The following is a 25,316-nucleotide window of genomic DNA, read 5'->3' as shown; positions in this document are numbered from 1 at the left end:
TCACCATCTCCTTTTCAGCACATCTTCCCATGAACTAGCGCTGTTCTCTGTCTCATTAGGGCTTCTCCCCAATTCTTCCACCACTCTAGTATCATCTTTCGGCTGCAACTCCCTCCTCTCCACATGTTCTGCCAGTAACCCATAGAGTGCCGCACACAGTCGCACCGAGTCTGGAACACGCAATAACACCACAAATTAACAGATAGCCCTCCTCCTTAGAGCCGGTTTACGAGGGATCATGTTAATGAAAGTGGCCACCATGAGAATTACCTGAAAGGAAATTGATTAAGTTACGAAGTGCTGCAGACATGGCAACCCTATTACAATGTTCTAGAAACTTACTTCGTCAGCTGAGTGGCGCTGTAGTCAGGTTGCCAACAAAGAAAGAAAGAATAAATTGCACGCTAAAAGGATGATTTAAACATTGAATCTATTTGCAATGTAGAGCCCTCACCTGCCACACATTTTATATTGAACTACCTGTATTTCTCAATGTTTACGGTTGAATATTTACTTCTAGGATTGTTACGACCTGTCAATTATCTATGATGTGAATTTTTGGAGATTTCTTTACTGTGAGAGAAATTGATATTCTACACTTTTTAATTTTAGTTTTAAAGTTAATATATTTTTAATTAAAATTATGTTATTCTGTGTTAGGTTTATTTTGGCAGCTCAGTTTGTCTACGGAATAGTTCATCCTTTCAAAGTAATAGCAACCCTCGATTCCCTATTCAATGAAAGTTAAACAACTATAATTAATGCCAGACTCAGATTGAGGTCCTCTAGCCGCTGATACCACGCTCGGAAGCTAAGAGCTCATAACACCCCTTTTTAGTTGTTTCTTAGAGCAGTATTCCATCACCCTCCTACCTATGTTACATCACTCCACAGAGAGTCACATGTTAGGAAGGGCATCCGGTTAGGAGGATAGAACCTCGAATTGGGGTAATACATGAAAAAAAGCCCTAGCACAGCCTCCACCGAGTTAGTGTCATAAGAGCCCTTGTATACGCGTGCTTCTACTTACTTGTGTCAGGCCACTTACTTTCATCTATCCTATCCGACCTTCCTCGGTTAACCCTTGTTCTTTTCCAACCCCCACGCTATTACGTTTACGAGGGCTAAGGAGTCTTTAATTTCCACGCCTTTCGTAGCTCTTGTCCTTCTTTGTCTGATACCTTGCGCGGTCCTTCCACTCCCCAAGACCTAAGGTCGCTTTTCAGCGTTAAGCCTCAATGAATAAAGCAAATTGTGTATTAAGACTTACACCATCTCCCTAGTACCATGTCAAGTCCTAGGAGTTTAATGCGTGGCCAACGCGACGTTAGGCCTGCAGGAGCATCGAACGTGAAGTGTAGGTAGGGATTTTATTCTGTATTCGGGAATTTGATAATACGCGAAATCCTGCAGAGCTAAATTCCGGCACTACATTATTTTTACCTATTATATTGGGTATTCAATATAAAAATAGGTTAGGTCTTCCTGCGTGATTGTACCTAAGTTGTGAACATGTAGAAAAAATGAACTTTGTATTCCATGGGTCAGCAAACACATTCAAACTAGTCAACTTGCACGAGCAATTATTTTTTTGCTGATATGTGCATCCTAGGTTCACCGTTTCTAGAATTTCCAACATGCTTCCCAATATTACGTCCCCTATGAGTAAAACATTTGTATTACACCATATCCCTAGTCCTATGTGTAGCCATCAGCTCCCACAAATCTCAGGATCAAAGTCGAATCTCAAACTTGAGACTGTAACGCCCTTGTAAAGTTAAGCCTGGCGTCAAACGCATGGGTTAACCTAGCACATTTGACCATAATCACGTCAGCAATTAGGTCTCGAGATGTTAACGCGTGGGTGAGGCGGGGTGATGTACTGGTCATCCTCCTCAGTTGTATTCCACGACTCCCAGAGTCTGTAGCTCCAGGACACTGCCCTTGAGGCGCTAGAGGTATAATCCCTCGGCAAGTCCAATGGAAAAACCGACCCTGGAGGGTAAACAGATAAAGAAGAAGAAGAAGAAGAAGAAGAAGGGTTTAGGGAATTGCCTCTATAAGGCTCTGTGTATGCCTATTTACCCCTGTGTCCCAGCAGAGCGCCCTCCTGAGTTAGCCCTCCCTTTTAGTCACCCTTGCGACTGGCAATATACCATTGATGCAAATCTACCCCTCCATCTCACCTCATAAAAAAAGGGGATCTGGGTGGAGTGACGTCATCATAGTAGCAAAAGCTGTAGTGACGTCACCGCGAACAAGCTTTGACCTGTAGCTGAAGACTCCAAGTTCTCTCAAGTCATAACACACTGCCGCATTCCTTTACTACGCCAGATAGGAAAAATACAACTTAGCTCGCAAAGTCATTCTCTTTTTTCTGCTGACATGTACACGTCTCCACATTTACTGTAGTCAGTACATCTTCATCGTACACATATTTCAATCAGGGTGAGCATATTTGAAATGCACTTAAGCTCTTTTAGTTTTTGAGTTTATGTCAACTCCACGTTCTTAATAATAATAATGTTATAATAATGTTATTTGTTTTACGTCCCACTAACTACTCTTTTACGGTTTTCGGAGACGACGAGGTGCCGGAATTTAGTCCCGCAGGAGTTCTTTTTACGTGCCAGTAAATCTACCGACACGAGGCTTTCGTATTTGAGCACCTTCAAATACCACCGGACTGAGCCAGGATCGAACCTGCCAAGTTGGGGTCAGAAGGCCTGCGCCTTAACCGTCTGAGCCACTCAGCCCGGCACTCCACGTTCGAATCCTGAGGAGTGACATTTACTCTGCTCACCTAGGGTTGAAGTGCCCCCTACAAGTGTTAGCCAAGGAGGTTAGATAGACGACAGCTTAACACACAACATGCCTAGACTCAGATACAGATGCCCGCTATTTCGCCAATGCAGACACAACAACAGCACAGGTTGCTCGGCTCCTACCTAAGGCAAGGGTGCCCCTGGATGAGCTTTACTCTTATAGAACCCCACCATATCAGAATGAAGTGTCCTAAAAGAGTTGGCCCAGGAGGTTAGATAGACAACAGCTTACCACCCAACATGTCTAGACTCAACTAAATACCCCTAGTTCACCAATGCAGACACAACAACAGCACAGGTTGCTCGGCTCTTACTTAAGGCAAGGCTACCCCTGTAGTAGCTTTACTCTTTTAGAACCCCACAACATCAGAATAAAGTTCCCTACAAGAGTTGGCCAAGGGAGGTTAGATACACAACAACTTAGAATACATCATGCCTAGACTCAACTAAAGCTCCCAGTTCGCTAACCCATGCTCTCTCAAGACAGGCATCTCTTTTAGTAGCCTCTTTCGACAGTATTCCATAAGATAACGGCATCCTATTGTCTGAAGGTGTCAGAGGACGTAACACGTGTCTAGTATCATAATCTCCAGAAATCCCTTCTGCAGCTGTAGTGTTGTATCCAAGGGACGAGCTAAACCTTGGTATAAATCTCCTACATTCAGCTGGAAATATATCACAGGCAATGTGCTTCAATGTGGTAGCAAACACTTGTACTGAATTGTGGATTTGTGACAATTAGGCCTATATTCTACAGAGTCCTTGCGGTTACCCCGCTAAGTCTTAAACTTAGTAGCACATTATAAGTTCAATATTAATAGTTCATGGTGTAGGTTACTGTAGTCATGTACTTCAACAGATGAGTGGTCCTGAGTTCGGGATACAAGTTGTTACAGAATAGGTGTGGCCACCTCAAGTATATTCTGAGTTGTAGCCCTCCCTGTTAAAAGCCACTGCAGTGAGCTCAGAGTTTGATCAACGGCATTCTGTGAGAAATAATTCCCAGACCACACTATCTTTTCATCGGTCTGTTTTCACATCAACTTTACTGCATGGGAGTGAAAGCTGGGTGGATGTAGGGGTACATTGTTTATGAGATATGAGTAACAGACCTGAGAGTAGTGAGAATGACTGCTGGTACAATGAGGTGGAAACAATGGCAGGAGGATACTCGGAATGAGGGTAGTTCAATCCCAATTCGTACAGTACAGCTGTTGATTTAATGTGGCTTTGGTGGTGGGGTCATGTGTGGCGAAGAATAATGTACATTGCAATAGAGGGTAAGAGAAGTACAGGGAGGACCAATACGACGATGGTTAGACTCAGTTCTTAACGAGATAAAGATTAAAGCTATGAAACTAAATGAACCACAGAGAGTTGCAGACTGAACGCAAAATACGTGACAGTTGGAAATTAAGAAGTACTTATAAGACACACTTTGACAGTAATTTGTGTTTGTATCAAGCCTGTCCTTATTCCTCCTTCCAAGATGCGCAGGGATGAAATGACGCCAGACGCCGCTAGCTGCAGGAGAAAATGGCCGATACACAGCTTGGTCACGTGTCACAGCTTATCGCTTCCCTCTGAATACCTGATGTATTCAAACATGTGGAAAAAACAACTTCAGGAGAAAAGAATTTACAAGTAGATTTTGAGATAAAAGAAACAAGTCAGGGAATAGAGGGTGAGTAACTCTCATGTATTCCCTCTCAAGTTGACATTGAGGTGACCATGATTTTGTAACCGTTAAAATACACCTAGCATTTCTGTAACTTAAATGTTTTCTCCATGTAGTCATCTCTCTAACGTCGGGCCATAAGCCCAAATAGGGTTTTAAGAATTTCATGTAAATATCAAGTAGTGAATGTGTTCGCCTCCTTACCATTTCGATTTTCGGCCAGTAACTTTACCTTTTGTTTTTACCAAAGGTCAGGTAGGATGGGTACTTGTTACCCCTGTTACAGTTAACACCATTCACTTCATTTTTAGGCAGTTAGACTGTTGAGCAGTTAGGACAGGGAGTACTGTTTCATTTTGTTAAAAGTAGGTTGTGCCTGGATAGGCCAGGAACTTGTAAATTTCGAGAATAGTCTACAAAAATGTGAATTTGTAGAACAAAAAGCTCTTCCCCGGATGTAGAAATTGGAAGATCCGTCTCCTTCACAGTTGATTGAAAGGATCAGTAGCGCTGATTTAAAAATTGTAATTAGGGAGCTTCATGCTTATATTGTTAATTTATTGTTATCTAATTTTTCCAACATTGTACCCAAGCTAACAAGCCAGATCTTTACCTGAATCGTTATTTGTTTAGCAAAGTGTAAAATTTAATATTAGAAAAGGAACAGTAGAAGATAAAGAAATATAGCTAAAATGTTAAAGCAGCTGCCATCGTGTTGTGAGGTGATTGCCGTAATATTTCTGTACTAATCTACGACGAAACACTTCGAGGTACTGTCATGCGCCCCGTGTTAACGAGGTGGATATCTGCCAACACTCCTGCGTGACGGTACAAGCTACAGGGATGTATGAACATTTGCCATCCGCTCTCAATGTTCATAAGCGAAAAATTTGCATTTATATTTCAGAGAAGGTGCCTCTAGATTACCTTACATTTATACCGTAGGCTCAGTAGGCTTCGAAACACTGTGCCGGCGCAATCAACACATCAAGGCTTCACTGTTTCGAAACATTGAGATCACTTCGTGTGTCATGTCGCGTGAACAGGAACCATCGATGCTTCGGAACAGCACAGCTTTGAAACAGTGACGGTGCTTTGTTCATCACCTCGTCTCACTCCGCGTGACATTGCCCTGAAGATAAGCCGAGACCCTTTATATTCCGAATCGTCAGTCAAATGATTAAAGTAACAATGCACTCCAGAATGTAAGGTCTTTCACACGTAAACATTACATTATTGTTCTCAAAGCAGGGTCATATTATAAGAGAAAGTCGCAAATGTTTCTAAAATTAGTTTTAAAAACTTCAATTTGAATTAAAATTTTAAACTGGAATAGACCAAGTCTGTTACTGTACACATAATACCGATCTTGGGCTCTTCTGAGATTTAATTACTCATTTTATAATTATTCAAGTTGGTCCACTTACTTAGACTACTTTTGCAACTGAATTACGTATACATAGAATAACTATTTTGAACTGTTTTAAAATTTCGTTAATCATTTTATAATTATTCACATTAGTTACTGTTTTAATGTGCATTTAACGGAAAAATTGATTGCTTTTAGTACCATTGTAAGCGTATAATGAGGAAGGAAACGCTGTATATTACCGGTCATATATACTGGTACTACAATACTGTGCATTATATATTTATCATACTGTACGTTGTACATTTGCACATTAAATACTTCATGATCCTCATATTTTATCTGTATTACAACGTCGAACATTTTAGTCCGTGAATTAGACTTAGCTATGAAACGTGGTTCATGTTCCACCACGCCATCGCGAAGCACTGTTTCTCTTGGATTCCGAGACGGAAGTGCGCAGTGTGTCGCTGTGCCGTATGAAACATTCAGCAGTGACAGTTAGGCCATGTCTATTATTAAAACAGTATTTAAGCCACACGAGGCGGAATAATTCAGGCTTATTCCATTCTACGTTGTACAGATATATTCACAATATAAATCTAGCAATGATTCATCTTCTTGTTCTTCTTCTACAATATCCTTATCATATCAGCTGTCATCTGGGCGATCTGACCCTTGTCCTCAGCAAGTTGGGGTACCGAGTCCATACCATTCTCGTACAGTCCGTAGCCAAGATTTTCTCCTTCTTCTCCTACACCTCTTTCCTTAAAGTATATCTTTGGGATAAATTAAAGGAGGTCATTTATTTATTTATTTGTGTCAGTCGCATAATACAGTAAAAATTACAAGAGAGATTATACATAGTACAGTGGTGCTGCCTAGTGCCAGATATGAGCACTAGTATCAGGTGGATGTTATTCTTTACGTTGTCGCAATTCGCACTCTCTTTGAAGACTTCCCCGTTGTCCAGGGCTCTCCGTAGTTACGGAGCAACTTCTATTCAAGTTTCGCAAGTTTCAGGCGATCTGGATGAGGAGCCCAGCCTGATCATGTCAAAGCATCGTGAGAGAGAAGTTTTGCTTCGGAGTTGGCGCAGTGATACTTGCAAAGTGTGGCCAGAGGTACATAGGTGTATCACTGTGTTCCAGTACCTCTGCCATCCACCTGATCTGCAAGTTTCAAGATGCTTCTTCATTCCTCACGTGAAAAGCATGGATCTGGTTTTAACTTATTATTCTCTAAACGTGTAAACCACTGCAGTACCTCATAATTTCGAATGAGTGACGTAAAGCCCCTAGCAAAAAAAATAAATAAATACGAATGATATTGATTCTGATATTGTACGTGACCTCCAGCTCGGAGTACTGTAGCCCCACATCTCAAAGGATGGTGTTCAGGCCTCAACAACATTAAGTAAGGCAGGAGATACACAGCACCGAAGTAAACATGGACGGAGAAAATGAAGTCCCTGTTACAGAGGATTTAAATAATTCTCTTGAAGGCAGTCCTTGGCACCCAGTTTCAACAGGACTGCTCAAGCTGTGATCAAGTATGCAGGTGAGAGACCTAAAGTACTGGACTTGCTTTAGTGATGTGCCAGCTACTCTCAACTTTATTGGTTGAATGACATGTTTTCTTACGATCATTAAGTTAGTATTTTTCGTGTTTAAACGCACAACTCTGTTTGACCACACAGTTCGCTAATATCTGTGGACCATCAGCACTTATTGCAAACCGAAGGGTATCATCCGCATATGGCAGATTATTTTTCACGATTCCTTTAACAATACTGATATCAGAAAAGCACCCTTTCATAGAAGTTATTGAAAAGGAGTGGAGTTATAACAGAGCCTTGCCTCATCCCTTGCTTTATTTCAATAGCAAAGGCGTTGGTGTTATCAACCTTAAGAGATGCGAACTGATGTTAATACAGGTTGGCAACGTTTCGCGTATCTTTTCCATTCAGACCAATATCATATAGTATAGTCACTTTACCATGTAACCAAAGAAGTCTCTGGACAACTGGGAATAAAGCAACACCAAGATGAATTAGTCTCTTCTGCAAGGAAACTTCCTGTCTTTCATGAACATATATAGCTTGATCATGACCAAGGGTTTCTAGTGTAATGTGGAATCCGAACCAGAGGATGTCTTCATTTTACGAGGCACGTCCAGAAAGTAAGTTCCGTTTCAATTTATTTCCGCTGCAGCGCTGCGATCGCAGGTCCGCACATGCACGGTAGACGCTCTGTATCAAGGAGAAGAAGCGTGTGCCATTTTGAGATCGCTGTCAGCCACGTACGCTTTGTTGTGCTTGTTTACAATGTCGGTGTTGATTGAAAATCCCGCCGCTTGTGAAATCAGATCTGTGATTCGTTTTCTGAATGCTAGGAAAGTGAAACCAATTGAAATTTATCGGCAAATTTGCGACGTTTACGGACAAAATGCGATGAGTGATTCAATGGTGAGAAGGTGGGTCCGACAGTTCAATGAAGGACGTAGTGACGTGCACGATGAAGAACGAAGTGGGCGTCCATCTTTGGTTACAGAAGAACTGGTTCACGCAATTGATGACAAGATCCGGGAAAACCGCAGGTTTACCATTAGTGCTGTTTCCAACTGGTTGAAGACACAGGCGGCAAACTTCTATGAAGAAGGTATACAAAAACGTGTGCCCCGCTATGACAAATGCCTGCAAAATTTCGGCAGTTATGAGGAAAAGTAGTTTAAGAGTTGTGGAATTTTGTGCAATAAATATTTTTTCTGTATCTGTACACAATTTAGTTTTATTACCAAACGGAACTTACTTTCTGGACGTACTTCGTATAACTCCCGAATTCCGTGGCCAGAACTCCAACCGCAGCCAGCTCAGCGACAATGATAATAGGCTATCAAGTCCCCTGATCTTTATCGTCAAATTAAGTCAGCAATACCCTTATGATAGGAACATAGGTCCTGGTTGAAATGGGCCTCTACTTGGTGTCAAAATTGGAAGTCTTCATTTAAGGCACCATTTCGATGGATTCCGTTCCCGGACCACGCCTGGCTGAGGGTCGGTTGCTAAAACTGAACGCGACATTGCGTTCGAAGGTGGGAGCGTCGCGGTTCGTGCGGCCACGGCCGCCGCCGCGTCTCCTGAAGAGAGCTTCACCCCGGTGGAGCTGGACCGGTCGACACCACCACTGAGAGTGTGTGAGACGGGAGGGTTGGTCCGCGCAGCGTCTTTGTGTCTGCTGGCGCCGGTTCGCCGCCCTTGCCCCGCGACCAAGCTCGAAAGTGTGTGCTGTGTGTGCAGCGACCGAACATTTTGTGCGACACGCACAAGCCAAACACGACCTCAGAGCAGGCGAGACTACCCGCTGAATTTAAGCATATTATTAAGCGGAGGAAAAGAAACTAACAAGGATTCCCTTAGTAGCGGCGAGCGAACAGGGAAGAGCCCAGCACCGAATCTCGCAGGTTCACCCTGCCGGGAAATGTGATGTTTGGGAGGGTCCACTTAACAGGGAACCTGCGGCGAGTTCAAGTCCTTCTTGAATGGGGCCACGCTCCGCAGAGGGTTCCAGGCCCGTAGAGACCGCTGCGGCTTCCGGGAGGATCTCTCCTTAGAGTCGGGTTGCTTGAGAATGCAGCCGTAAGTGGGTGGTAAACTCCATCTAAGGCTAAATAAGACCACGAGACCGATAGCGAACAAGTACCGCGAGGGAAAGTTGAAAAGAACTTTGAAGAGAGAGTTCAAGAGTACGTGAAACCGTTCGGGGGTAAACGTGAGAAACCCGAAAATACCTCAACCGGGGAGATTCAAGCCTTATCCGCGCCTCTTCCCCTGCTTTGGCCAGATGGGTCTGTCCCCCTGCACGGAGCAATCCGGCGTCAGGGTGGTAACAGGTTTCTACTCGGCCGGGTAGTGGTGGGGAGGTCGGTGGGCCGCACTTCTCCCCTCGTTGGACGTCGCGACCCGTTGGGTGTCGGTCTAAGGCCTGGGTGTGTAGCCTGTTCGTCCGCGTCGCAAGGCGTGTTCGTCGGACAGACCCGCAGTGTTCCGGCCGACGGCTCGACGGTGTGTGTGTGCGCGCGCGCGCGCGCGCGCGGAGTTGATTCGCCGCCCTTCGGAGCAGGCGTCCGGCACCTAAGAAGCGAGGGCGCGTGGCATGGACGACGGACTTCCGGCCCGGCTCCGGCCCCGCTCAGCTTTTTGTTTGGGGATGCCTCGGACAAAAGAATCTTTTAGACTCGCGTCAGCGGCGCAAAAGCTTCGGGTAATTTCACGACCCGTCTTGAAACACGGACCAAGGAGTCTAACCTGTGCGCGAGTCATTGGGTTGACACTAAACCTAAAGACGCAATGAAAGTGAAGGTCCCGCCTCGTGCGGACCGAGGGAAGTATGGACCGCGCTGCTGTGCGGCTCCGCATTCCCGGGGCGTCTCGTTCTCATTGCGAGTTGAGGCGCATCCAGAGCGTACACGTTGGGACCCGAAAGATGGTGAACTATGCCTGGCCAGGACACTGGCAAGGGAGATGTGGAGCTACAGGCAAGAAACCAAGAGAATTTAGAGTTTTGTGTCAATATGTTGGAAGGAAGATATTTTAAGATGTCCTTGGTGATGCGGGCAGTCACTTCACCACTGCCTGCTCCTTAGGCTCCAGAGCTTCCTGATCTCTTTGAGACTCTCGGTTCAGCTTTTCACGGCCGGTGTCCTGGCTGTATGCCGTGGTCGAATATCGTTAGTAGTTGCCTATGTCCCACCGGAAACTGAGCGGGGCATTCCCAGGAATCCCGTATGAAGGTCGGTAGAGTACTGAAGGTGTGGCATCCAGTAAATGGAAGAGCAATCCGAAGCGGCAAGAAATTTACCTGAAAGGAAACATAAAACACTTTGTTGGTGTAGTTCTGAAGATGTAGCAAAATGAAACTGCCGTGAAAGTGGGAATCTGGTAACGCTTGTGTCCGTCGAGTAGAATGACGTGTTCCTACAAGCTGTGGCTCAGCTTACCTCGCCTTTCCGTTATGTATAACAGAGGGAGGACTGTTTACTACTCGGCCATCTATACATACTTCAATCTGCACTCAACATACAACAGTCACACCCAGAAATCTCCTGAGCTGTATAGTGATTACCTTCCTCATGACGGAACTGCAACGTGAGTAACAATTAGCCAAGTATACTCCATATCTTCGTGATGTGATGATGATTATTATTTAAAGAGGCCTAGCATCTAGCTCCTTGGCCCCTAATGATACGAAATGTAAAAACAATTTAAATGTCCAAATATTCAACCTCTGACCGGAATTCATATCTTGATTGTGAATAATGAACGGACTAATACGAAACCAAGATAATCAGCGGATCCAACTCGAATATTAAACATTAAGAAGAATTCCAATAATCAATCCTACGAATACAAATAAAAACACGACGATGAACAATTATTATGAACTTAAAACAATCAGCGGATCCGCTCCGAAATGGCGCACCTATCCAGAAGCTAACTTATAACAATGGTATATACTGACTTAGGAGCTGCTTCCAAAGCACATCCTTGAATCGATTATGCTTTGTGTCTAAAGAGGTCGAAAATCTAGGTGAATGGCCCCTCATAAAGGTACCTATCGCTAGTAAAGAAGAACCACGGTGTAATGGATTTAAAATTAATCTTCGCGATGATACGATGCATATTGATTATGTGTCCATTTTCTTGTCTGGCCCACCGTGTATTCAAACTTCAGGATTCCATGGACTTTCTCTAATTGGTGATGGTGTGCTATCTAGCGGTCGACTTGGAATTTAAGCAGCGAGGTAGCTAAGTTGTGCTGCTATCTGGGCGCTAGAAGTGAAGCTTTCTCAGTCGTAGTCAGTCGACAATGCAGATAGCAGTTGTTCTGATTTTTGCTTCTTAACCTGAAGACGCTGGAACCTATTCTCTGCTGATTTTGCCTTAAGAAGAGTAGAAAATCATGATGCAAGAAGAGGAGAGGGTTGAGAAATTAGACCCTGGATGATGGATTGTCCATCTAGGCGATAGGCCTGAACATTTGGTTATCCTTTTAGAATATTTAATATATCTTGTTTCCTTCGACCTCGTAAGTAAGTTGCATCCATCTTCTGTACTGAACTAAGCTACCAAGGAATGGATTAGTTAATAGTGTTAATACGCGGAGATATTTAACCTCAAAATTGAAATTCTGCATGTGGTTTTAAAAGAAATTGACTTCCTAAAACAGGTCCTCATAATAATCTTGTAATATGGTAATATTTTCTGGCTTCAAGTTGTAATGGTCATTATGGCATTTGTTTATCTTCTTTACTTTAGATAATTAAGGTTTTGTGCACAAAACAAGTTATGTTTATTATTATAATATTTTCAATCAAATGTCGGGCTACTAATAGAGAAACATTGTGCCTTTAATGTAGGGCTTCTAATGACTTCCTCGGTACTTCAAGTGCTTGTTTTGATTTCGGTGCTCGTCATCTGTTACACTCTGTGTAACAGAATGAAAACATACCGTGGCCATGCTGTGTTGAATTTGACATTTGAGTATCGAATTATTGTTGGTAACTTGATTTTCAGCTGATTTTTGGTGTGGATCTTCGTGCATATGGAAGGTTTTTCTGATGAGTTTGATTAACTCATTTGGTTTAAGCTACCGTACCTTGGAGAATATTAGGGTTATTTATCCTATTTATGGATTTATGTCCATGTTTCGGATGATTTCATGGTGTTAACTGAAGTTATGCTTTTTGGTGGATTTAATTTAATTTTAATGCAGCCCTGGAGTAACCGAGAAATTCATTAAGGAAATTTCAGCTTTCATTCAGTAATAGTTGTCTTAAGATTTTAATCTTCTATTGATCTACGTTTGCTTATTGTTCAAAAAGATTTTCTGCCTCCTGGCAATTTGAGTTAGTGTTAAAATAATTTATTTTCAATTGATATCCTTGATTAATTATTCTGAAAGGTGTTCACGTTCATTGTGCAGTGGTAATTGATTTTAAAAAAAAATAGTTTTGAGGTCGAAGATTCTTAAATTATTTACCTAATTAAATTTTGTTTGATCAATTTAATTTGAGTTATTATTTCAGCCAATTAGTTAATTAAGCTTATTTTAGTTGATTCGCTAGGCCTCTTGTGTCCAGAGCTTCCTCAATCAGCGACGGCCTTCTGTTGGGATAATTCGTAAGTCGTCCTTTTGCTTATTTTATCCCTGGTCGTGCTAACACTCTTGACATTTACCTTATGTTGTGAGAACGGTATTTCTAGAAAATAACGTAAACATTCGGTGTTCCACACAAAAGGGCGCAACCCATAGGCAACTCAAACCCATAGTGTTCCCCACATAGTGGGTAATATTCACAGGGCCCGTTCTACCCCGCGGTATTCCTTGACATATTGAATAGTAATCACAGTGACCCGTACTATACCGTGGTGTTACCCACATGGTTGGTACTAACCACCGGGACCCGTATTATTCCGCGGTGTTCCTCACACTGTGGTACTAATGAGAGGTAAAACCCACACACGTGGTGTTCCTCACATAATGGGCATTAATGAGAAGTAAAACCCAGACCCGTAGTGTTCCTCGGAGGCAAACCCAAAATGTACCTCACACAGTTGTACAAATCTCAGGGAACAGTACTATCCGTCGTGTTGTTCACATAGTGGGTACTACTGACAGGTGACCCCCAGACCCATGGTGTTCCTGGGAACGCGAACCCACGGTGATCGTCACATAGTTGTACAAATCTCAGGGACTCGTACTATCGCATAGTGTTCGTCACATAGTGGGTACTAATGCCAGGTAAATCCGAGACCCGTGATTCTCCATGGTGTTCCTCACATTGTGGTACTAATGACAGGTGAACACGAGACCCTTGGTTTTCCTAGGAACGCAAACCCATGGTATTCATCACATAGTTGTACAAATCTCAGTGACACGAACTATACAGGGGTGTTCCTCACAAAGTGGGTACTAATCACAGGGACCCGTTCTATCCCATGGTTTTCCTCGGAATGAAAACCCATGGTGTTCCTCACATAGTTGTACAAATCTCAGTGACACGAACTATACAGGGGTGTTCCTCACAAAGTGGGTACTAATCACAGGTAAATCCTAGACCAGTGGTGTTACATGCAACGCGGACCCATGATGTTCCTCACAAAACGTAACTAATCACAGGGACCCGTACTATCCCGTCGTGCTCCTCGGAACGAAGCACATGGTGTCCCTCACATAGTGGGTACTAATTTCAGGTAAATCCTAGACCAGTGGTGTGATATGCAACGCGGACCCATGGTGTTCCTCATATTGTGGTACTAATGACAGGTAAACGGCAGACCTGTGGTTTTCCTCAAAACGCAAACCCCTGGATTTCCTCACATAGTGGTACTAATCATATGGACCCGTATTATTCGGTGGTGTTCCTCACATAGTGGGTACTAATTTCACGTGAATCCTAGACCAGTGGTGTTCCATGCAACGCGGACCCATGATGTTCATCACATAGCGTAACTAATCACAGGAACCCGTACTATACCGTGGTGCTCCTCGGAACGAAGCACATGGTCTTCCTCACATATTTGTTCAAATCTCAGGGACCCGTACTATCCCGTGGTGTTCCTCTCATAGTGGTACTAATCACAGGGACCCGTACTATCCCGTGGTGTTCCTCTCATAGTGGTACTAATCACAGGGACCCGTACTATACCCTGGTGTTCCTCATATAGCGGTACTAATAATAGGGAGCCGTATTATACCGTGGTGCTCCTCACACATTTGTACTATTCACAGGGATCCGTAGTATCCCGTAATGTTCATCACAGAGTGCGAACTAATTACGGGGACCCGTACCGTCCCATGGTATTCCTCACATTGTGTTACCTATCACGGGGACCCGTACTATCCCATGGTGTTCATCACATATTGGTACTAATCACAGGGACCTGTACTATCCCGTAGTGTTCCTCATATAGTGCGTACTAATGACAAGTAAAACACAGACCAGTGGTGATCCTGAGAACGCGAGCCCATGGTGTTCGTCACATAGTTGTACAAGTGTCAGGGACCCGTACTATACCGTGGTGTTCCTCACAGAGTGGGAACTAATCACAGGGACCCGTCCTATCCCATGGTGTTCGTCATATAGTTGTACAAATCTCTGGGACTCGTACTATCCGGTGGAGTTCCTCGGAACGCACACCCATGTCTCCACAACCAGATGCTGAGACACCCGAGCGACGTTAGCTTCTTTTATCTCCCTGGGGTCCTCTAACCGAATCTAGGCAAAGGGTTAGCCTCCGTCATAGTGATGGGTACTGTAAATACACAGTGATCCTCTAACAGACCCATGGTATTCCTCAGTTTGTGGTACTAATCACAAGGATAGTGGAACTAAGCACAAGTAATTTGGTTCAAAATTCAGCATCCCTTGGTCTCGTCTTCCACGCACAGAGATCTGTGTGTTTGGTCCGCGAGAGCTATATTATTTCGCTCACGTCGACTGGAAAGCCAGGTAAGAACCCCCTACACGCCACCTGGGACGCAGCACGTGGGAGTAACACCTCTCCCCATGCTACGGCAGCGTAGTAGGTTCGTGGATAATCTGCTGTTACTTGATGTCGTGTGTCCCCACTCCCTTACCGCTCTTACAACTGCCAATGGCTGCCATACAGAAAAGCCACATAAGATGACTAGACTCTAATTCTTCTGACCGTAACATTTTGAAGTCTGTTGGTGAGGTTTACCATTTTCCACGAGCTGGTGGGCAATCTGTTTAGCTGTAACATTCGCATGACCCTCTGTAACTGGTTGGTTACAACTCAGACGTTTAAGAAACCTCCAGCCTTTCTGGCTATCCTTGATTAGATCAGTGTCCCCATCGCTCCTGTTATTAGATATCGCTTTTAAGAAATCTTCCCCAGCTTGGACGGTATCGGATCTCAAATGATCGTTGTCAAAGAGATCACGATAGTTTCTCAATATTTCAATAGTTTTTGTATATAGTGTTCACCGTCAGCGAATTGAGATACGAGAAAAATTTCACGATATTTACATAATCATCACATTAAGGAAAATGCTCCATATTCAGAATGTTCTCGTGCAGTGAAATAATACATTTCCCCCAATCAGCCTTCTTAAAATGACATCATCTTCGAAAAGGCACTCAGATTCTAACGATTTAAAGGTAAGATGTATTGAACTAAGACGAGGCCACAGAACTAGTTGCAAACATAATTTTGTGGTGGCATTTTGTAAATTAACAGAGTGTCGCAGACTGAACGATGAAAGGCATAAAAGTCTGCAATGAAGATGTATGTATGAAAAGGAACTGTCTGCGGTCTGATTGCAGCATATATCTGGCATATAACAGGACGATGAGGGATTGTTTGCCCCTCTGATTTCGCTGAAAACCGAGATATGTGTTTGCTTACGCAGATACTGTAATTTAATATCTGGATAATATCCATCCTCCATCTCGCACTGTTGAATGATACTGGAAGTTTGTTATCATGCTGTAGAAATAGATTGCACGAATCTGTCCATTCTACGCCAGCTTCTCCTCTTTCTTCGGTACCTGGGTAGCCCCATGTTGTATTATGACTCTTGATGTCACCAACCAAAAAATTCACATGTTGATGCTGGAAGGCTCCACAAATCTAAATACAGTAACTGGTGGCTTATTGATTGAGCTCTACTGTGAGAGTCTCAATGTCATCACGGGAGATGATCTGGATGTTGGATAGCACTGAGGGTGTTCAAACACTAAACACATGACCTTGAATTTTGGACGGCGAAGATTCTAGTCTCGGCGACTTTCCTGAATGCATATTATTAGTGTGTCCAGTAAATTGCAAGGCTATATATTTTGTGTTGTCTTTCAGATTCTTAAAATTAAGTGAATAATAGAAATAAAATAATCAAAGTGCAAAATATTATTATGAAAACTTGAGTAACATAAACCAGTATACCTGTACATACAGAGGACGAAGTTGAGCAGAAAATGGGAGCTGATAAGAGTTAAATATAGTCTGTGTATTCCAGTAAATTCTACAGTCTGACTCGTTGGCTGAATGGTCAGCGTACTGGCCTTCGGTTCAGAGGGCCCCGGGTTCGATTCCCGGCCGGGTCGGGGATTTTAACCTTCATTAGTTAATTCCAATGGCCCGGGGGCTGTGTCTGTGCTGTCCCCAATATCCCTGCATCTCACACACCACACATAACACAATAACACGCAGTTCCCTACACGTGGCAGATACCGCCCACCCTCATCGGAGGGTCTGCCTTACAAGGGATGCACTCGGCTAGAAATAGCCACACGAAATTATTTTTATAGTAACTTCTACAACGCAGCATGGTGTATTTTGCTATGTGTAGGTCTGATTTGACCTTGTAATATTTTAGTGGATGTTTATCACAGTTTCAGCTATTAATTTTTGTGCTGAAAAGACACAAGTAGAAATTTACGATGCTTGCGTATGGCAGAAGTGTCACTGTGTTATAACCGACATTTATCCATATTTTTTTAAGGATGGGACGTTAGATTGAGTGCATTTCTCATAAAATTTGTTCAGACGTAATGAGGAACATGTTTGCAGTATAGCAGTGAAATTTAGAGGAATTTTAAGTGTGTTAATTTGTGAGATTGTATGTCCACAGACGTAGGATCAGTTGAGTATGCAAATTGGAAAGTTCTGGTCAACTTCTAATTTGCACATGTCAGTAATTCCAATATTTACTTATTTATTTATTTGGCGTGTGGCTACATCACTAAAACAAATAATATTTACAAATATTATCTCATACTAATAACAATAATTGATTTCATAACGCTAATAAGTTGAAGACAGGGGAGAGTTCGATTTTAATGTATCTCAGCATAACTAAGATATTTAGCATCTGAGGTTGCCTCAAGACACTTTCCGTGAAGCTAGTTAATCATAAACTTCATATCAAATGTTCGGCCTTCACAAAAGGTCTCATTATTTTATCCAACAATAGGCAGGAACGAATTCAGTCCCTGGAAAACTTTGTGCAATTGCATCTAAAACGAATCTAAAACTCTTATAAGAAAACCCAGTACATGGGAGGATCTACTCGATAATTACACAAACAAAATCTGGTAACTCATTTTCGCAAAATTACTCAGGTAAATAATTTCAAATACTTGGGGAAATCATCCAACAATCTGCATTAAATCATGAGGAAAACAGAGAGAGATTTCTATATTACAAGTAGGCCATAGAACCACATGGAAAAGTACGACAAAATATCAGTATCAAGCAACGCTATATTAAAGCATTATAACACCGTAATTAAGCCTCAAACATTACACACGTCAGAAACCTTGATCAGTCGAGAAAGATCATTATCTAAAATGATCGAAAAACAAGATAGGGAAGTCCTCAGGGAAACCATGGCCCAGTATGCATAGGAGTGTGGATGAATAGGAGGTCTCCGGAATTATATCAACATATTGAGGAAATATCAGATACAATCTTTGGAAAATGTGATTGAAGTTTGATTGCCATATTCAAAGAATAGATGATGAAAGACTCACTAAAAAATTTAATAATGCCTCCTCGCTTAAAGTCAGAATAACTGGATAATCGAAATTGAAAAGGACCTTCAAGAAATCAACATACCAGATGAAATTATATGGGACACGGCTAGCTTTAGAACGTTGGTGAACAAACATCATTTTGCTGACAACACAAGATGAGTACACAGTTACACAGAAGGAAGAACAGATGATAAAGAACAAAGAGGGAAGAAACTCTGGCAAGAGAAGAAAGCACAACCATCTGCAAAATAAGTACAATCGCGCTCCTTAGTGGGGCAAAACATTTTGAAATAATAATAATAATAAGTAATGGAATGAGTAATAGTTACCATCCATGTGGTATGCTTTTTTGTGAAGTGTCAGTCTGCGATACATTTGTCACGAGGTGATAGCTCGGGGTTCGGTGTATTGAGGTTTGGGGTCTATGTTGAAGTCAGTGTCATATGCGTCTGGACTATTGTATTTCCAAGTGAAGTGAGAAACTTCGTAACTGTCCATAACTGTCGGTGGTAGATAAGTTCTATTTGTCCATGTAGTTATGAAACCATGCGACTCAGTTTGTGAGACATGCTCCTAGTAGAATCTCCAGAGGTAATGGTGTAGATAATGCCGAGGTTTCTTTGTAAAAATGCTCGACGGAAAAAATCAGGACAGAGTGTTTTGAAATATGGTAAGGTCCGTGGTTTGAACACGGAGCAGGTTCGTACATTCAGAGGGATTCTTTGTTCATCCAATTACTCCATTAGTACCAGTGAAATGCATATCAAATTCTACAGATCCCATTAGACTTGAAATAATTCGTGATGGCAATAATGTTGACCGATATATTGTGATAATACAAGGATTTGGACGAAGATTTGTGCTGTAGTAAAAGGCCATCCGTGGCGAGATCGGTTTGCTCACTTGTGTAAGCCAGTGGAGAGCGGCAGGTATAAACCTGTTTGACGAGATAACAGGTGTTCACATTTATATGCGGCGGAACCTCTTAGGAAATAGAGGCCCGTGTTACAACATTATTGATGTTACAATAAATGGGGAGTAATTTGAATTTCAATTCTACTGCATGGGCAAATGACAGAGTGGATTCTCAGTAACATTCCCGAACACTTGACTATGTATTCTAGTTTCGATGTTTCCATAACACAGTCATAGTTCGTATTGCCACTGAGCGTTTAAATAATTACTTTGGTGTCAGAAGGTTGTCCTTAGATATTAAGATTTCCATTTCTTGATATATTCATAGTGCAGCTAGGTGTTAAGGACTGCCGATGGCGTGTCCTTCAGTGGAAAGCAGGATGGTGGTTGAAGTGCATGGAAGGGATTCTTGGGATTGCTCGCCCATGCTAGGATCGTGAAATTACGTAGCTAGCCAACTGCTCCTAGATGACAGGTTTGTTTGACACAATGAGTCAGTACCACTTAGTATTCCATAGGGTGTAGTAGCACCCTGCCATTAGTCCATGGGATACCCATGATTTTTGCCATGTTGTTTATAAAGGAGTTGTAATATTTTGTGTGTTTATATTTTAGCAGGACTATAAGTGGATGCAGTTGAACTCCGTGACCTAAAATATGTAAGGGTTATACATGAGTCGAGTTTATTTTGGGGTTTGGCTGACGGTTATAACTAAATGTTAACAGAATTTCTTTTCACAGGTTTTCATGAATTTATTCCAATCGCTGACTTCAACCTGATATTTCGGTTCATGAAACATCATTCAGTCAATACAAATAACGCTATTTTATGTTGTATAATATTACGCTATTATTCACTGGCACTTGAAGTCCACTTGTTTTGGAGGGTCACTGTGGTCATCACGCACATTCAATTAACTTCAACGATAGGTCACTTTGGTCACTTTCGACGTTTCTCAGATTCCATTGAGGGTCCAGGTATCTCGTCCTATGCTGATGGACTGTCAGTGGATGGCCTAAATTAAGAAGGTATCGAAAACACTTCCTCATATTTAGACGATCGAGAAATCGGATGCATAACGCACAGTTGTTTATGGAGCTGAGCAGATTGAATCTCATGTTGTTTTCTAGTTAACCATAAACTAGTTTTCTGTGAATAGCCCTTCAGACTTTTTTGTGGTGGATATTAATTTCAACTCGAAATCGTCCAGCCGCAGCGTTATATTAATATCACTGACCGCAGAACACTGTTTATGGCCATATTTGTTAACAAACCCGCCATCATTCTTCATTGTATTTTATTGAATAAAATAGTTAGATTATGTAGGCTTTTAATTTATGTAGGCCTTCCTTGATAACCCAATAGTCATGTCTGGAAGTGACGAAGAGCCATTAACACCCCCTGAGATACAAGAGTTAACAATTCATGCTGAAGACCTGGAACAGGCAAACACCAGTTTGACATGACGAAAAGGGTTCATTACTCACTATGTCTCTTCAACACTTGCAACGTTGAGATATAAGAGATATTTAGTAACTTCCTTGTGGCCCCGTTAGAGAAAAGAGAGAGGCCAATTAACTGCCCCCAGGTAAACTAAAATGGACAAAAGTATACTGCAGCTGTCAACATACGAGTCCCTACTTAAAGACGCCCCTCGAGAATTACGTGACATTCATGAATAGCTATGGGCACTGAAGTAGAACTTTCAATTTGCATTCAGAACCGGCTAACAGAAACAATATTATCGTACAAGTGCCGAGGGAGCATGTACAGTTTTGAGCTACTGGTCTACTCATAATTAGAAGAAAACACGACATGTAGGAAACGGGAGCACAGATATGCTCAGGTTTCAGCAACAATTTCTTAAATTGCGTCGTATTATGACTTGATTCGGCACTTGCTAATTCCCTTGAATTGTTTATCCATAAGTCTGAATACTTCTTTCATGCGCTTCTAGTCTTTTACCAGTTTTCTTTGTCATAGGATCCTTCCGTGTTCATCGGAATTAATTCCAGGACGGCTCCCAAACGATTGTTGATAAGCACACTTCTACTTTGGTCCGAAAAATAAAAAGGGTCGTCCATGGTTGAGAACAAGCGGTTGTATATATCTGTGGTTGATGAGGAGATAATTCATGAAATGACCTTTGCTCTTTTCGTACACGGACCTAGCATTATGTTACCTGAAGATTTTCTCTCAGAGAAAATGGTACAAAAGGATGGACCGCTCCCCAATGTATTTTATGAGGTCGCAGGAAAGGTGCTGTTCTAGCTGAAGAGCTTACTACTTCTCTGCTGTGTGCGATCGCATGCGCCTTGCTACATCTCCGGAATTGGAGGTCTTGTGGAACTCCGGAAACTTGTGTAGTAGTTAGTGGGACGTTAAGCAAAATAACATTGTTATTAAATCACGTGCGGCTTAATCACGACGTGACGTGACACTCGTGCGCCGTATCGCCCGTGTGAACCGACAGCGTGGTGCTGCGTGCGAACGATTTGCCAAGAAACACGGTGGAGTGCGGCATCTCACCAGTGTGGTTTACATATGCGTGGTTAACTTAAATGCTTATCTTAACATTTTATCGCAAAACAGAGCACTCGTGTGTGTTCTGATCTGAAATGTTGAAGGGAACTTCTTGGCTGTATATTTGTCACAGACATACCAGTATAGCTTCTGGCCTGTGTGAGTCCGCATGTGAACTGGTAGGTCGGTTTTCTGGATGAGGGATTTGCAACAGATATTGCGGCAGTGCGCCTTACACCCGTGTGAGTCCGCATACGACGTGCTAGGTGGGATCTCCTGCTGAATACCCTGATTCAAACATTGCATGAGATTGGCTTCTTGCCTGTGCCAGTCAGCATATGAACTACTAGGCTGACTTTGATGCTGAAGAATATGCCACAGATATTGCAGCAATATGGCTTCTCGCCTAAGTGTGTCCGCATGTAATCTCCTAACTCGCGTTTCTGGATGAATGATTTGCCGAACACATTGCAGCAGTGTAGTATATCGCCTGTGAGGGTACGCATGTGACCTGCATAGATGGACTTCTGGCAGAAGAAATTCCCACAGACGTTGCAGGAGTATGGCCTCTCAACTGTGTGTGTCCGTCTGTGACTTGCTTGGACGGATTTACTGCTGAATTACTTGCCACAGACATTGCAGCATTATTGCTTCTCATCTATGTGTGTCCGCACGTGAATAGCATGGACGGATTTACTGCCGAATAACTTGCCACAGACATGGCAAGAGTTAGGCTTTCGTCCGTGTGAGAACGCATGTGAATAGCATGGTTGTATTCCCTGCTAAAGGATTCGCCACAGAAAGTCTCGTCTGTATGGGTCCACATATGATGAGATAGAGTGTCTTTCCGGCTGAATGATTTGCCACAGACTTTGCAACAGGATGACTTCCTTTCTGAGTGTGTCCACATATGAACAGTGAGTGTGCTGTTCAGGATGATTAATTTGCCACAAACATTGCAGCTGTTTGGCTTCACGCCTGTATTGTTCCCCATATGATCGGTCAGACTGCCCTTCTTTAAGTTTGATTTGCCACAGATATTGCAGCTCTAAGGCTTTTCGCTTGTATGGGTACGCATATGATCGGTCAGACTGCCTTTCTTCATGAATGATTTGCCACAGACATTGCAACTTTATGACTTAACACCTCCATGGGTCCGCATATGATCGGTAAGTTTGCTTCTCATTATGAATGATTTGGCACAGACATTGCAGCTGTATGACTTCTCGCCTGTATGGGTCCACATATGACCGATTAGAATGCTTTTCTACAGACATTGCAGCTGTATAGTTTCTCGCCTGTATGGGTCCACATATGATGAGATAGAGTGTCTTTCCGGCTGAATGATTTGCCACAGACTTTGCATCAGGATGACTTCCTTTCTGAGTGTGTCCACATATGAACAGTGAGTGTGCTGTTCAGGATGAATGATTTGCCACAAACATTGCAGCTGTTTGGCTTCACGCCTGTATTGTTCCGCATATGATCGGTCAGACTGCCCTTCTTTAAGTATGATTTGCCACAGATATTACAGCTCTAAGGCTTTTCGATTGTATGGGTACGCATATGATCGGTCAGACTGCCTTTCTTCATGAATGATTTGCCACAGACATTGCAACTGTATGACTTAACACCTCCATGGGTCCGCATATGATCGGTTAGTTTGCTTCTCATTATGAATGATTTGGCACAGACATTGCAGCTGTATGGCTTCACGCCTGTATGAGTCCGCATATGATCGGTTAGTTTGCCTCTGTTTATGAATGATTTGCCACAGACATTGCAGCTGTAAGGCTCTCGCCTGTATGAGTCCGCATATGATCGGTTAGTTTTCCTCTCTGTACGAATGATTTGCCGCAGACACGGCAGCTGTATGGCTTTACAACTGTATGGGTCCACATATGTTCGGTGAGACTGGCTTTCTTCCCGAATGATTTGCCACAGACATTGCACCTGTATGGCTTCTCGCCTGTATGAGTCCGCATATGACCGGTTAGATTGCCTTTCAGAATGAACAATTTGCCACAGACGCCGCAACTGTATTGCCTCTCACCTGTATGGGTACGCACATGTTCGTTTAGATTGCCTTTCTGTATGAATGATTTGCTACAGACATGGCAGCTGTATGGCTTCTCGCCTGTATGGGTCCGCATATGTTTGGTTAGATTGCCTTTCTGTATGAATGATTTGCCACAGACGCCGCAACTGTATGGCTTCTCACCTGTATGAGTCCGCATATGTTTGGTTAGACTGCCTTTCTGTATGAATGATTTGCCACAGACGCCGCAACTGTATAGCCTCTCCCCTGTATGGATCAATATATGTTCGGTCAAACCGCCTTTCTTCCCGAATAATTTGCCACAGACATTACAACTGTAAGGCTTCTCGCCTGTATGGGTCCGCATATGATCGGTTAGTTTGCCTCTGTTTATGAATGATTTGCCACAGACATTACAACTGTATGGCTTCTCGCCTGTATGGGTCCGCATATGTTTGGTTAGATTGCCTTTCTGTATGAATGATTTGTTACAGATATTGCAGCGGTATAGCTTCTCGCCTGTGTGAGACCGCATAACGTCCGGTCTTTTCCTGAAATTTTTATGAGATACTGAGCATTCGTTTATAATCGCACCTGTATGCAATCGCGTGTCCTCTGTTAGCATCTTCCTCTTTGTAAAGCATTTATCAGATAATACACACACTTGGAGCGGGTGGATCCTGAGGTGTTCCGACAGGCTGCTTCGGCTACATAACACCTTTCCGCAGTAATCGCACTTGAAGGGTCGATCTTCCTTGTGTCTCTTCAGATGTCGCAAGAGGTCCAACTTCCCAGCCAGGATGTCACTGCACACACTACACCTAAAACTAGCTGATCCGCCTTCCGGAGGTTGATGATCTCTATAGCTCACCTCGGGTCTCGATCTACAGTGACAAATTAAAACCATGTGACCAATAGTTCAACAGCCAACTCCACTACAACTCTCACACAGGGGATTTGCTACTGGACATTCCAATCACTGATATCCAGTGCAGAGAGCTCGTTACTCATAAACATTACATTCCTGAGAGTAACCATTATCTGAGCTTAAAATTCAAACCTCTCACTTGTAACGAGAATGTGTTGCGTCTTTTCTTAATCACAATATCACGCGCAAGAAACTTGTCACGGTTTAGAAATGTACGAGTTAATAGACCTCATTTGAAGAAACCATGAGAAGTGGTCCAGCCTAAAAGTTTAAATACTCATACAAGCTCTTTAATCCAGCACATATTATTCTACCGAAATCCGTAGTCTGTTCTCCTACATAAAGAACGGCATATGCTTTGGAGTTTTGATCTTGTTGAACCACTCTGCGCTTTGTCGCAGGCAAGTAATAATTTTTGTAAAGGACCTTGTTCTTGAGGTTGTTTGAGAGAATGTCTGTGTTGTAGATATTAATAAAG

At 42.8% G+C, this 25,316-nt stretch overlaps 1 protein-coding gene across 1 annotated transcript; it reads right to left on the bottom strand.

The window, feature by feature from the left end:
• LOC136886670 (zinc finger protein ZFP2-like) lies at positions 1 to 24,445 on the bottom strand. Its single transcript, XM_068230648.1, has 3 exons — positions 23,926 to 24,445; positions 23,728 to 23,841; positions 1 to 170 (listed from the first exon to the last, which is right to left on the bottom strand). Exons 1-3 carry the CDS (start codon positions 24,443 to 24,445, stop codon positions 1 to 3), a joined length of 804 nt encoding a protein of 267 aa, XP_068086749.1.
• Between the last annotated feature and the right edge of the window lie 871 nt (positions 24,446 to 25,316).

This window comes from Anabrus simplex, chromosome X, assembly GCF_040414725.1.
Source record: "Anabrus simplex isolate iqAnaSimp1 chromosome X, ASM4041472v1, whole genome shotgun sequence".
Taxonomy (NCBI): domain Eukaryota; kingdom Metazoa; phylum Arthropoda; class Insecta; order Orthoptera; family Tettigoniidae; genus Anabrus; species Anabrus simplex.
This window is presented reverse-complemented; position numbering and strand designations above follow the sequence as displayed.